The 15,513-nt window shown below is 40.7% G+C and overlaps 1 protein-coding gene across 5 annotated transcripts in view; it reads left to right on the top strand.

Moving 5' to 3' along the window:
- LOC134800721 (uncharacterized) overlaps nt 1-15,513 on the top strand; it is a 94,489-nt gene that overhangs the window by 15,845 nt on the left and 63,131 nt on the right. For 3 of the 5 annotated variants that reach the window (XM_063773237.1, XM_063773239.1, XM_063773238.1), the window contains exons 2-3: nt 13,389-13,596; nt 15,113-15,300. In XM_063773237.1, coding sequence (XP_063629307.1) covers nt 13,425-13,596; nt 15,113-15,300 — 360 coding nt within the window. In that variant the 5' untranslated portion in view covers nt 13,389-13,424. Of the gene's footprint in view, nt 1-13,388; nt 13,597-13,647; nt 13,744-13,793; nt 13,888-15,112; nt 15,301-15,513 lie in introns of those variants that run through there. The other 2 variants (XM_063773241.1, XM_063773240.1) reach the window with 2 other exon arrangements.

The following is a 15,513-nucleotide window of genomic DNA, read 5'->3' on the forward strand; positions in this document are numbered from 1 at the left end:
AGGCACGTGTTAAGTGATTTCGGGGTTTTCTAAAGTAACTCGAGCATTTGCTTCCGAAAACCACCAATTTGATGTACTGCAACTGTAGCCTTACCACGAGTTTGACATTGACATATTCGCTAACGTCTTATGCATCTAAATGTAACTTTTTATGCATCTCGCTCACACTAAGGTTAGTACGAGCGAGATGCATGGGAAGAAAGTTACACACATGCTAGCGAATATATCAATGTCAAACTCGTGGTAAGCTGGTAAGGCTACTGTTCGGGGGTTAGGGTTAGGAGTTAAGGGGTCAGAGATTAACGGGTCGGGGAATGGCGGTTGAAGGGTTGCTGGTTCAGGATCGAGGGGTTCCTGGATCAGGGGTTGATGTGCTGTGAGGTTGAGTGATCGGGGGGCTAAGGGATTGGGTCAGTGGCGGGGCGGGCGGATGGATTTAGTTGACAGGAATTATAATTTCCCAGACGGACTCGAGACAATTCCTGGTTCAGGGTCGAGGGGTTCCTGGATCAGGGGTTGATGCGCTGTGAGGTTAAGTGATCGGGGCGTTGAGGAATTGGGCCAGTGGCGGGGCGGAGGATGGATTTAGTGTAGTAGTGACAGGAATTATAATTTCCCAGACGGACTCGAGAAAATTCCTGATTACATACATATTTATTAAAGTAATAGGTACACGAATTTAGTGTTAAACATGATCTTGTTTTTCATTCATGCGTCGCGCTCTTAACAATGCGTTAAAACTAAAAATGGAAAAATAAAAACTTTTTACAAAAAAAAGCAAACCGACTTCAAAAAGGATGAAATAAAATATTATCCTTTTTGTAGTCTATGCGTTACCAACTGATATGTTTGAAGTCGGTGCCACGCCAAGTAGTAACAATACCAGTCAAAATAATCAGCTTTATAGCTATAAATCCCATTAGAACTGCACTAATAACTATTACAAATGTGTAAGTAATTTTGTCTGCCTCTTTGTCGCCTTTTCATGGCTAAAAAACTGAACCGCTTTAGGTGAAATTTAGCAAGAAGGTAAATTTCTTAAATTGTTTTATATTTTGAAATGTAGTCCTCTGGATAAGGGACGGGAAATTACTCAGTCCCAATCTCACACTTGCGTGCTATAGACTGTTCGAGCATTAGTAAGAAATGCTCTTTAAAAAAACCGACGAAAAAAAAATGCATTGGATTTCCACTAATGTGCCGACAAACATGGTACAGACTGCGCCAAGAAGGTTTGATCGTGTGTTCTGAGGTGTGTTCTTAGATACAATCGACGTCAAAGATATATTTACACTTTTGCACCTTACTCCTTTGTAATAAGGCGAAAACTGTAAACATATTTTTAACGTCGACTGTACCTACAGAAAGTACGTTCATTGTCGTCGTGTAAGGCAATTCAACGTAGGTACATCCTTATCGAATCGCACCAAAATCATGGTATGCTTCAAAATTTGGCTTGGCACCGACTTCAAACATATCAGTTGGTAACGCATAGACTACAAAAAGGATAATATTTTATTTCATCCTTTTTGAAGTCGGTTTGCTTTTTTTTGTAAAAAGTTTTTATTGAACAATCCGATACTCAGTACCGTCTTTACAATAAGGGCACACGGGGCCCGTGCCCAGGGCCGCCATCCTCGGGGGGCCCTGAAGGACAGACAGTAACAGTATATTTGATTACCCATAATAAATAGTAGATCATAGTAGAAAAATGTTACTTTAATTCGCTTTTTTTTCTTTCCAAAAAGGCTCCAAATTCATATGTGCGCAAGGGCCCCAGCATAGTTACAGACGGCCCTGCCCATACTGAGGCCCCAAGGAAAACCTTGGCAGAGAGCTCATTCCACAGCCGAAACGTCCGCGGGAGGAAATAATAATAAAGGCGGTAACTGAGAACTCACCGGGATAAACGCTAAAGGCCACTTGCGCGTTACAGGGTTACCCGTTAACCCGTTTATACAGGGTTAATGTTAAAACGGTACTGTTAACTTGTTATTTGGCTAACCCTGGAATTTGCAAGTGGCCCTTATGTTTTATACTAGCGACCCGTCCTGGCTTCACACGGGTAACACAAAACGTTACGAAATTACACATCTAAACCTTCCTCAAGAATCACTATTGATTGGTGAAAACGAAAACCGCATGAAAATCCGTTCAGTAGTAACAGACAGACGCGGCGTTGGACTTTGTTTTATAAGGTGTAGTGATTTGATAATTTAATTTTCAGCAGAACACCGAGTCATATATTCGCTTCACTTTGCATTTCATTTAATGCGCGCGTAGGCGTTATTATATCGTAAATATTATGCGTTATCTGGGTGTAATGACTCTAGCACATGCCCTAGATATATCTGCGCAATATGTTTATAACTAAAGACCTCTATTTACCACATACTACATAACTCTGGATGTGTGTTTTCCTATGTTCGCGATAAACTCAAAAACTACTGAACGGATTTTAACAACGACGGTCGTACTTAATAAATGGACTTAAAAAGTATACAAGTCATATTATGCTCAGAAAATATATCCTTGGTTTGCGTTAATACTCACTTTTCCATTTGTAATTAATACGCCCCGGCTTCGGACGGGTTAGCAAATTATAAGTAGTAATGCAGCTGATTCGACTGAATTCCAATAGTCCACAGGTTTTGTATAAGAATGTACATTTTCTCCTCTGGTACCTGTTTTTTTATATGTTTAATAGATGAAATCAGTTAAGTTGAAGTTATAATACAGGTTGAATGAACACCTAAACCTTCCTCAAGAATCACTCTATTGATTGGTGAAAACTGCATGAAAATCCGTTCAGTAGTTTTTGAGTTTATCGCGAACATACAAACACACATCCAGAGTATTCCAGACAGACGCGTCGGGGGACTTTGGTTTATATTAAAAAGGTGTAGTGATAATATGCGTTATCTGGTTGTAATGACTATAGCACAGCCCTAGATATATCTGCGCAGTATGTTTATAATTATAACTTTCTCTAGTTCTCTATTTACCACATACTACATATACAAGTCATATTACCTCAAAAAATAAATATCCTTGGTTGCGTCACTTGCGTTGGGCATTTATAGTGCAAATAGGTATTACGAGTAACTAAGTAGGCTTGACCCCTAAATAGCTCATCAATTAATGACTCTGTACTAGAAGAAGTTGTTAAGCAAAAAATTCTGCTACAGCGCTGCGACATATCAAAAATTTGTGCCAAAATTTTAGAGTTTGGCAGTGAATTTGGCAAGAATTCTGGCTCGTTTTGGCAATCTCCAACGTCTAAGATTAGTTCGAGAATATTTTGAAGGTGATTTAAACAGGTGGGGTACTGAGGGCCTACCGCGAACGTTCGACGTGTTGCCTCCCTGTCACACTTGTAAATTCGTACATAAGTGTGACAGGGAGGCAACACATCGAACGTGGTTCGCGGTAGGCCCTCTGTACTACCGTTGTATCGTGTGTGTCACGTGATAAAGACGATTATCGCTAGGTAGCTGTTCGCTGGCCCAATATTACAGGGTTCTATGTTTCACTTTTATCGACCTGAAATTTGAACATTGTCGTAGTGACATTAAGTCGAATTTCAACTATCTTGAAAATGTAACATAGAACCCTGTAATATTGGGCCAGCTGTTGTATTATAAGAGGCTAAAGTCACCCCAAATCGTCATGCATTAGATATGGAACTGTCAGCGCCATTTTCATGTTTTACTTGTGTGTTTGTGTGACCATTCATTCATCAATCGCTCATTTGAGTCGTGACTTGATTCAGTAGGGAGACACTCGTCCTTTCGGGCAAACTCGGCTCCGCTCGGCTCAGCATTGCTCCGAGCAATTATTAGGGTTGGCACCACTTGACGTCCTTTTGCGTGCACGACCAAAGATAATGACTTGAATTTTGACAACCCTAAATATCCGCAAGGGATAGAGCCATACATTAGAACGGGATTACATGATTCGTCCCTGAATCGCTGTTAGACTTCGGTTTTGTAGGAAGTGTCCTTCTGTACCGTAGTACTATTATTTATTCTGTGGTTGAGTGTAGGATGGATTTATCTGAGTTTGAAGTTAAAGGTGAAATCAGACGGTTCATTTTGTGTCGAACTCTACATAGTTCATAACATTGAACTGTTCAGATCTAGCACTAGGTCGATAGGCCAAGTTTCCCTTGGCTTGTAACTTACTCGTATGGTTCTATATAAACACATGAAGCGCGCAAATATGAAGTATGAACATGTTTTCTAATATAAAGTTGATAGTAGAGCCATGTTTGCTCCGAGAAATGAAAAAGATTTTCTACACTTTTCTTTACTCCCGTCCCGCTTATGATGTATTAGGTACCTATGAATTATGTCTCGTACACACACACGTGTTTTGTGTGTGTTGTGCAAAGCAATTGAAATCGCCCGTATTCAGATTCAAAGCTTCCTATGGGGTTGGCAAGGTTTTCCCTGTCTCTAGTTTTGTTCTATGAGATTTGGCTTAAATTCTATGAATTAGCCTCATGCATGAAGTTTATATTTGAACGAAATATTTTTTATTCGGATGTTTGTTGCCGTTATATCATGTTACAAATGCATTTCCGTTATTAAATTATCATTTAATTGCTTAAAATAATAAATAAAAACTACAAAAATTTCCCGCGAAAAGCTAGTGAGCGAAACGCAACGCCATTAGTCGAAACGTCACGTGACGTCACTGGTTTCAACAAATTGTTAAGACCAACCAAGACTGAAAGAGATGGCATTATGACCTGACTCGCCACTAAGTTAGCAAACGTCAGTGCATTGCATTCACACCGAGTGACGTCATCGTCATCAGTACGGTTACCATCAGTTTGTCACTGACATAAACGCCGTCGAGAACGTAATTTACTTTCTATACATCTCGCTCGCACTCGCATATTAGTGCAAACGGGATGTATAGAAAGTAAATTACGTTCTCGACGGCGTTTATGTCAGTGACAAACTGATGGTAACCGTACTGTTCTGTCGAATTCGCGCCAAAAATTATGAGCGTTTCAACCAATCAAAATTTTTCAACATTATATATATTTTTTAATAATATTATGGGAAAGTTTATAATAGTACATTTCGATGCTAGTGCGGAAGGTATGTCATTACTTCACGAGTACCGAGATATCTTGCCACGAGCCGCAGGCGAGTGGGAAGACTCGGGACGAGTGAAGAATGACATTTCCGCACGTGTATCGAACGACGTTTTTTAATACAGTTGCGAAAAAATAAGTAAAACATTGTTAATCGTACACTAAACAAAAGTGGTAACAGTGACAGCTCGCTTAGACGTCGTCTTTAAGTATATTATATCTATGGGCGTTTGACAGCTATTCCGTTCCATTCAGACACCTTATTAAGAACGGAATTTTCAATATTCAATATTAAAAAATAAACGTGTTATAATGATGAAGAGGTAAGTATTAAAATATGAAATATGTATATTTTTCATATTCTTACATTAACAGTAGGTTTTTATGCTGATTACGACGTTTAAAGGAAACTAATATTAACACTCGTCAATAAGTAGTCGTGAATTGGAACAAGTATAAATTTAAAAAAATTGGAAAAGTAAAAAGCACTAGTTCGAGATAACCAACTTTCCGCACGCTAAACAGCTACGTAAAGTAGCACTTTTTGAGCAACTGTATTAAAAAAGTATTTACAGTACATATGGCCATATTTTCCCGCACTAGTGTCTAAAATAGCACTTTTCGTGTGTATGTCAAAAGTTTGAATATATTGTTCTGCAACTTCGAGCTAGCTGTTGTTATTCTAGTGATAATGACATCAAAGGTAAATCTAAACTGTTTGCAATTCCAACCTCCCTAGCACAGGTGCGCCGCGAGAGCATGTTGCGTGCGTAATAACTACTAGTCTCTTTCTGACTGTATGAATAAGAAAGGAATGGGTAGAATATCTCGACAGGCTTTTATAGTGCCTCTTTAGTACAGAGATATACTACCAAATGCTTTTTTATTCATACAGACAGAAATAGAGACGGGTAGCTACCACGCGCGCGACATGCTCTCGCGGCGCCCGTTTGCTAGGGGCGGAGGAATTGCAAACAGTTTAGTTTTTGCCTGTGACGTCATTATCTCTAGAATAACAACAGCTAGCTTGGAATCGCAGTACAGTTTAGTAAAACCTATGACGTCATCGTCTCCGATATTGCTAAAGCACGCTTAGAATTACAAAACGGTTAGTTTTCACCCATGACGTCATCACCTCCGATATTGCTAAAGCACCTCTCGGAATAACAAAACCAAATTTCTGAAATTACTCTAGCATACTTCAAATTACAAATATAGAAGTTGTATTTCCTACTAAATGGAAATTGCAAAAGTCAATTTGTTCCTATTAGTTGACTCTCCTTGTCCCCGGATTAAGTTTTATTTTTGTAATTCTAAATGTGTTTTTGTTAGTTTTTTCTCTCAATGCACTTTCCTGTGGCATTTTTGTGTCAGGAGGTGGTCATATCATATTGTCAAATGATTTGTGCCTCTCCATCAGAGAAGGGTCCTAATGTTTCATCTGCAATAAGGACGTTTTTATCAGATGGAAACGTCCTTATTGCACTTGAAGCATAAGGACTCTCCTGTGGAAAGCCACATATATTATTCTAAATTGTAACCAACGTTATTTGAACGCAAACTTTGAACTATGTTTGTGATTAGGCTGAAAATCAAAACTCTGCTATGTTGTACCCGAAAGTTAGACACTTGAGCCAAATTCTTGCTTCTAATACACAATTTACATCAACAAAAGGCATTCCTGACGTAATTTTGAGCGTTTAAATGTGTAGGCATGTATTACCGATATTCTTAATTTTTGGTATGAGAAAACACAAATAGAAGTCTAAACCTGCGTATGACCCTCTGGTATAAAGCACCTCACTACACCTTATAAAACAAAGTCCCCCGCCGCGTCTGTCTGCTTGTGTGTTTGTATGTTCGCGATAAACTCAGAAACTACTGAACGGATTTTCATACGGTTTCACCTATTAATAGAGTGATTCTATATAGAGGAAGGTTTCGGTGAATAATTTTTTAACCGGTGGGTCGCTAGTATGAGATATAATTTAAGATATCTTTCATATAACTTATTCATATTGCGTGTAATGTATTCATAACATGTCTCTGTACGTGGCCGTACGCGCGCAAAAGGAAAAACTTGAACGTTAGTCCTTGGTTTTAATGGAAGGGCATGCTTTTGTGTCTAAGTTTAAAATAACGGCCACAGATAAATAGTTTACTAGAGTTAGACCGTGTCTGCAACGATTTTGATAGCACACGCAGTGCAAGTGTTATTTTAAACGTCAAACTTCTATGAAATTATGACGTCCATCGGTCCATCTCTAATGAAAACCTTTCATGATCCAAATAGAGTAGCATCTTTTTTGTTTCGTTGCTTTTTCAAAACACGAAATTCATTTCAATTGATTTACACAAGAATATTCAAATTAAATACATATTTGAAATTTTGTATGGTGGGCCTTACCATTTTGTACTTATTGCGTCGCTACACTACAGCCTCGAATAATGGACGTAGCTCGGAAAGCGGCCAAGTTAAAATGGGACTGGGCTGGTCATGTCTGCCGAATGCCGGACGACTTGTGGGCCAAGTTAACCACAGAGTGGGAGCCCCGCGAGTCTAACCGGGGAGCCGGCAGGCCTCGTCGGCGATGGCGGGATAACTTGGACTCCTTCTTGAGAGGCTGGCCAGATATTGCACTAAATAGAGACGAGTGGAGGAAGAGGGGGGAGGCCTTTGCCCAGCAGTGGGACACAGTGGGCTCTGAATAATAATAATAAATAATAATACACTACAGCCTGTTTGACATAGGTCACAGACGTCACGTGTTTACAATCACACGTAGGTGTTATTACTATTATATTTTAATTTTCTAGTGTTAATGATAACCGTTATATCATAGATAATAGAGGCTCCCATACAACACTTTAGCACCGTGGTCGCAAGGTCGACCGGTTTCCGATTACATTGTGCGGAATTGCATAATGCCCATGCGGGTGTAGAGTGCGCAGTAAAGAATAGATAAAAAAAACTCCACTATTCAAGCCCTTCTGCTTATAATATTAGTTGTAAATTGTTTTAGTAGTACATTTATCGTCAGTAGCTACACTTGTGACATCTGGTGTCAAGTAGGGGTACTAATAGTTCCACTACTTGACGTTAGATATCGACTGCGAAATAACGCGCGTTTTGGTAAGAAAACTGATGTATGGAGTTGCCAGTCTTGATATTATAACCCTTTTGGCGTTGCGGGTTGCGGGTGTCCAAGGACGATTCGACTGCTCGTCGCTACACAACACAACGCAAGCCTTCTTGAGCTTCCCGTGGGACTTAGTGAATTTGTGTAAGAATGTCCTTATAATATTTATTTACCATATAAAATACTTGCTCTATATTATGTATAAAGGGTTAAAGTACTGTCTGTCTGTTTCTCTCTGTCATTTTAGCGTTCTAATATTACTGCAATGTTCTGCCATCAGAGTGCAGCACTAGCACTTATTGTAAACCATAGAGTAACTTATACATACTATGCCTTAAACAGTTTTTTGACAAGTTTTCATTATAACTTTGATAAATCAAGGCGGTTTGTTTACAGCGGGCCTACCGGGAAACGCGAAAATCGAAATTTCGTTATCTGCATCTTGATCGCTCAAATGTGCAAGAGTGATAGAGAGGCAGATAACGAAACTTCGATTTCGTGTTTCGCGGTAGGCCCTCAGTATGTGCTAGAGTCTGGCTACTGAAATATTACACAAATGTTTGGCGGGAAATTCAAAAAATCTTGGGCTGGTCACACTTTGTGTAGTAGGAATTATAGTTTTGATACTAGAAAATATTTTTGATTTTCTGTGCACACGTAAGGTATCTAAGGATATAAGTTAAATATACGTTGACGTGCACTCAAAGTCAGCTCACATAATTTCTACCACTATGTAAAGTACAGTCAACGATAAACACATATGTTAACACTTTCTTACCATATACCAGTCCATTGTAACAAGGCGAAAAATGAAATGTAGTGTAAATAATACCGTAATATTAATCCATCACCAAAAAATACATAAGTACTAAGTATGCCAAATATGCTAAATGCTAAGTATCAAATAGTACATTATTGTCGAGGCTCGGAAGTAGCTACTTGCAGGCTGAGGATTCGTTTTAAACGGACGACCTTGGGAGTCCGTTTAATTGAATCCGAAGCCAGCAAGTAGCCTTCCAGCCGAGTCATATATAGTGCTTTTCTCAAAAATGGTGCAAGAAATTTAATATCATAGAAATATTTTACAAAAGCAACTTTCTTACGTATATATTTTCACAGAAAAAAGTAGAAACAATTGAAAAAATTAGCTTTGCCGCCTTTTTATTTTTTTAATAAAAAAATAGAAGTGTATTTTTCTGCCGAAAATACGCCAACCTATTTGAGACAGCTAAATAGTCGCGGTACTAATCTTCTGTTCGGCTGTTTAATGGGCCTGTGCCTTCATTTGATATGGCCATTTAAACTTTTAAAAAGTTTGGAACTCGACAAATAATGGAATTTGTATGCAACATTGCAGTCCCAAAATCGAGGCTGCAATGTTTTTAACTTTTTAATTTTTGATTGACCATAAACTACGCGCTTCGCAACCTATTTTTTAAACGGCAAAGTCGACTTTGCCGTCCATTTTTGAGAAAATATTTATAGAGCACCAACCTCCTAATATGTTTACATTTGTTTAGGAGTTGTAAACATTGCAGTTTTTCGTTCTACAACGCTACACGTCGACTTCGCACATTGTCGTAATTATTTACGAGCTTAAATAATAGTTTTTAATGTGTGGGCTCCCAACTCAACTATAATATTCATTTCGATACAGTTTAGTCAACTATAATGAAATTGACCAATCACAGCTCGCCGCGATCAAGACGACGAAACAAAACCATAGCTCAATTATTTATTTTAGGTTGTATAGTAGAAACAATTGGTTCATAAGTCAGAAACGCGCATGTGACACCCTTAATATAGCTACATCCATTGACTACGAAAACCACTTAGCGTTGCTTGTTAGTCTCCATAGGCTACGGTGGCCAAAATCAAGAAAAAACTGTCTAAAAATTGAGTTTAGCGCGGAGCAAGTACCAGGGCCTCATGAGTTACGAGAAGGTGTCGTTGACCAACCCGCCGTGGGGCGCGGGGCGCGGCGGCCGGGTCGCGTGTTACGAGTATGAAGGACATGAAGGTATCGCGGCTGTTCCTGTTGCTGTATACTTTTGGTTTGTTTACCTAAGGGCCAGTTGCACCAACCACATTTGACAGACTGATCAACGTCAGCCGGCGCGCCCCGGCGCTTTGCTATGAAACTTTCCATACATAAAAATTTAGCGAACTCTTTAACGATACGAACAGTTTGGTGCAACCGACCCTTAATGTTTCTACTAGTTAAAAGTATTATTTTTGTTGACGAGTAGAAAAAGTATTGTATACAATTGTGATATAATCAAGCTTTTCAATCTCGTACCTTACTGAGACAACTCAGCAAGCTTCGTTGTCTAAACACGGTACTCGACTGAAAACCTCTCTATTATATCACGATTGTATAAAATACTATTGCGAACCTCACTCAGTATAGACATTATTAATATTATTTAAAATAAACCCCTTATAAACCGCAAACAATTTGAATGAATGACATAAATTGACAACTGACTTTTACCTTTTTTTTAAATCATAGACAATTGGTGATACAACAACGAAATATCTGTCAACAATTTTTGGCTAGCCAGACTCTAGTGCCGCCCCCTCCCCTACGCAGAGTTTTGCGTAATATTCCCTATTCGAACAGTATTCGGCATCCTCTTTAGTGACAATAGTGACCATTGGGGCCAGCCCCTTCTTTCTGCTGGAAGCAGCCACCAATCCGTTAACATTTCGGTCCATCTGACTGTGTCTGTGTCCCATCTGTGTCCAAATGCCTCGCCCAATTCAACTCTGGCATACAAATAAACTGGGTCAGTTTGAAATGCTTGCATTATTTGATCATTCCTTTGTTCCATTCAAACGGCCGATTCGTGTTTTATACATGACGGAACACGTTTCCGGTCCAGGTGGTTACAGCTTACAGTTTACAATGTTTACATCGTTGACATATATCGTGTAAACAACAGAGTAAAGAGTAAACTGGCCGAGCAATGAAAACAGTTTGAACCAACGACCTCCTTATTGAAACTTGTAAGTCGCACAATCTGAGAGGAGAAAATAATAACAACAAATAGTTGATCATGTAATGTAGGGAGTAGTGTATCCAGATAATGATAATTTTCCGATAAATATCGGATAATTATTCCAGGTATGCATGGTGCTATATTTATTTTCTTTGAATTCTTTGATAGTAAAAAATAATGATTTTTTTTATTCGTCCTTGGGGCGTTCAGGGGGCCGATTTTTGAATTTCGTCACTCGAAAATCGGTGGAAAACAGCGAAATGCAAATTTTTGAAATACGAGCGATAGAAATTGGGAATCGAGTGGCATTGACCACTCGTTTTAAATTCTATTAGTAGAATTTAAATGCCGGGTACTGGAGATATTATTGAACGAAATACACGAAATCGAGCGGTCGAAACTCAAAAATCGGCCCCCAGGCACGTTCGGAAACTCATCAAGTCATCATACATATGCGCAAATCTCAACATTGTTTTTAAACATTTTAAACATACCGCATTTTATAAATTTTAGGTTATTATCAAATAGATAATTCAGGCATAAATATCACGATAATTATCAAGATAACTATCATTGATAATTATCCTTTCGAACCATGAACAATAATAGTTGATCCACTCGATTGACATATAGAACCCGAAAGTGGACCACCGTTAAGTGTTCCCCAACTGGCTCGGGACAATATTCCCTGAAAGACTAAATTAAAATGGCCATGTCCAATTATACCCGCGGTGCGTTGACCTCGCGTCCGTCCGTGTCAGCTGTTGCGCAAGCGCGTGTTTATGTCCGTGCGAATGTTTGTGTGTTTGTAAGGGATCCTGAGGGCCTACCCGCCCGCGTGTTGCCTCCCCGTCACACTTACGTACGAATTTACAAGTGCGACAGAGGCAAGGCAACACGTCGAACGTGGTTCGCTGTAGGCCCTCTGAATCTATGGGCGTCCGCGCTGGCGCGGTTGCACGGAGCGGGTTAACGAAAAATAGTATGAGCAATGCTAACTGGCGCGGACCTACACTCGGACAGAACGATAAATTATATATAAACTACTTATATAAAGTCATAACCGTCTGATTCGGTTATGATAATCTATTAGCTACTTATATCACTTTATTTTATCACGATAAATAACGATATTTACACTTACGTAGATAAACATTATCTCAGGAAGTGAAAATATGTGATTTTAATGATTCATTTGGAGATCAAAATAAATATAATATGGGATAAACTATCAATACAGCACAGACATTGTTTTTGTAGAAAAGTCGCAACTATTGCCCTAAAAAATTGAATCTCACGTGTTTTACTCTTTAAAATAAGGATTAATGAACAGGTTCGAGTAGTTACGTAATGTGCTTATTATAGCACCGGTGTCGTAATGTAGCACCAGATGTACTGTAATAGTACATTACGTAATACAAGTGCAAAAAGTAGAAAATTCGCACGTGTATTGTACAACGTTTTATAGTACATATGGCCCTTAGATTTTTTGACATAGGCACGTATTGGGCTTAATCCCGCCCTAGGGCGGTAAAGTAGCACCATATGTACTGTAATAGTACATTGTGTATTAAGGGCGGGAAATAAGAAATTACGAACGAGTGTCAATTTTAAGCCCGACGCGAAGCGAGGGCTTAAAATGTTCACGAGTTCGGAATTTCTTTACCGCCCGTGGCACACACAATGTTTTTCATCACACTTGTAAGGAAAAAAAGGAGAATTAATAAAAACAAACTTCTGTATAAAACACTTTTCCGCCCTAGGGCGGAAAAAATCTTTTCCGCCCGCAAGCCCTACGTGTAAATAAGTGTTTTTCATCACACTTGCTCGGAAAAGATTTTTTCCGCCCTAGGGCGAAAATTTCAATTTCCCGCCCGCAAGCCCTACGTGTAAATACATCTTTTCCGAGCAAGTGTGATGAAAAAAGCTTTACAGTACATAAAGCAAGCCACACAGCCACAGTACAGCCAGCGTGGGACCATAAGTTAATGTACGGCATGCTGGCGTCAATCTTCCAAGGGTCCACTGAGAGAGGCGGCTCGTATACGATTGCATTAGTTCGCCGTGCCGCCTTGTTTTAGCGTCCACTCAGTTTGCACACCAGCGCCTATCACTCAAAGTTACCTTCATCTTTTCCAGTGAGAGCGAGCGACGGTGTCCGTCGCTGCGTATAACATGCGCTCCATCCTGGCGTACTACGCCGACGCGGTAATGGCGGCGGCGGCGCGCGGCGCGGGCTGCGCGCTCGGCTGCAGCGGCCGCGGGGACTGCCTCAACGGCACCTGCCTCTGCGAGATCCGGTACTCGGGCGACGAGTGCGCCGGGCCCAACATGCCTTACCATGCATGTGAGTAAACACTAAATATAGACATGTCTATAGTACAGCGAGGGCTGCAGCGGCCGCGGGGACTGCCTCAACGCAACGGCACCTGCCTCTGCGAGATCCGGTACTCGGGCGACGAGTGCGCCGGACCCAACATGCCTTACCACGCATGTGAGTAAACATAGACATGTTCGTAGTACAGCGAGGTCAGCGAGGGCTGTAGCGGCCGCGGGAACTGCCTCAACGGCACCTGCCTCTGCGAGATCTGGTACTCTTGCGACGAGAGCACCGGGCCCAACATGCCTTACCACGCGTGTAAACTAGTATTAGACGCATATCTACAGTACGTGGGGACAGCTTGAAAGGAACCTTCATCTGTTAGACCAAAGCAGCAGGATTTGATTTATTTATTACTTACTTATGAACTCCTTAAAAATCTTCGACGTTACATTCTAGAATCTAGACGGAGTGATCGTGGCGGTCATGTCCGTGGTGACTCACGCGGTCAGAGTGACCAAGCTGGTGAGCAGGCTTGACTATCTCTGAAACTTATGTGCCTGGAGTTTTTGTGTACGCGGCTCTTCGTTGCGATCCTGTGTGATCAGTTGGACTGGGCCAGAAATGATTGTGCAACGTGTGACGAGAGCTACTAACACGAGAGCCACAAACCGCTGTACAAGTTGGTTAAATTAAAACAAAAGTATGGCAGTAGTCGTCAACTTCGAGTGCGCACCCTCGGAGCTTGCGTTTCGTGACCAAGGCATAAGCCTATAGGGACCATGCGCGTTGGAGGGTCTGCCATCTTGTGGCCTGAATCTGAAACATATGTGCACATGAAAGTACAATTGTACATTGCCAAAGCAAGTGCTACCATCTACCGTTCTCGTCGGTACGTTTCCTTGTACATAGTAGGCTCTGCTATCTCATGGGCTACATCGGAAGCATAAACGACCCATTAACATTAGTATAATAATGCTTTCCGGATACTGTTGGGTCTGCCGCGCTTCTGCAGTGCATCAGGTATGTTCGCGGAGGCTCGAACCGATGGCTTTCACGCCATAATGCGGAAGCGTACTGCCTCACTGATGCGGCGGTTGCGCGGTAGCTCCAACAGCTTGCTACGTGTGCTGGCCGAGAGGCTAGACTGCCCGTTCCAACACCACTGGATGCTGATGCACGTACAGCGGTAGTGTTTGGAAGTGGTTTGGAATGTGGCAGTCTTTGATTTATTAAATAAGATATTTTAGTATTATTATTTCTACTTTAATTTATTCTATTTTAATTTTGTACTTAGGTACTAACATTAGCATATTAAGATTAATTTATATTGTATTACTAACAAATTATATGGGTTTTATGCCTGAAATAAATGATTGATTGATTGATTGATTAACGCCTCGCGCAATAAATCTGACGGCTCCTATGCTGCCCCCTATAGTTCATGCACGGGGCCTATCGACTTGTCTGCACTTTGGAACTTAGCCTACTGTTCAAAATTACAACCAAAAAAATTTAATAAAAAACCTTTGCACTCTTTCAGGTATCGGCGGCGTGTTCCTCCTAGTCGCCTTCGTGTGCGCCGTGCAACTAACGATATGCATAGTGTCGGAGTACAGAAGACTCAAGGCGCCCACCTTCCTTAGGGCCTGCAAGGTCACCACTCAGAAGATGCTGTACCTCGTCGCGTTCCTCGCCTCGCTCATACGCGGGGCCTACTTCGTGTCACCTGTGAGTAAAGATAAAGATCCTAAAAGCACGCGTATTCACCATACAATAAGGTTTCAAATCATCTGAGGTATAACTGTTATAAAAGTTAAACAATAGGTACTCAGCACCGGCCAGAGGTCTCAGTGAAAGATCTTAACAGCGCGATCTGCGCTATGTAGGATTTTTCACGCACGGTACAGCGACATCTAGCGGGTAATTCAGGCACCTTCCTCA

Source organism: Cydia splendana, chromosome 20 (genome assembly GCF_910591565.1).
Source record: "Cydia splendana chromosome 20, ilCydSple1.2, whole genome shotgun sequence".
Classification (NCBI taxonomy): Eukaryota; Metazoa; Arthropoda; class Insecta; order Lepidoptera; family Tortricidae; genus Cydia; species Cydia splendana.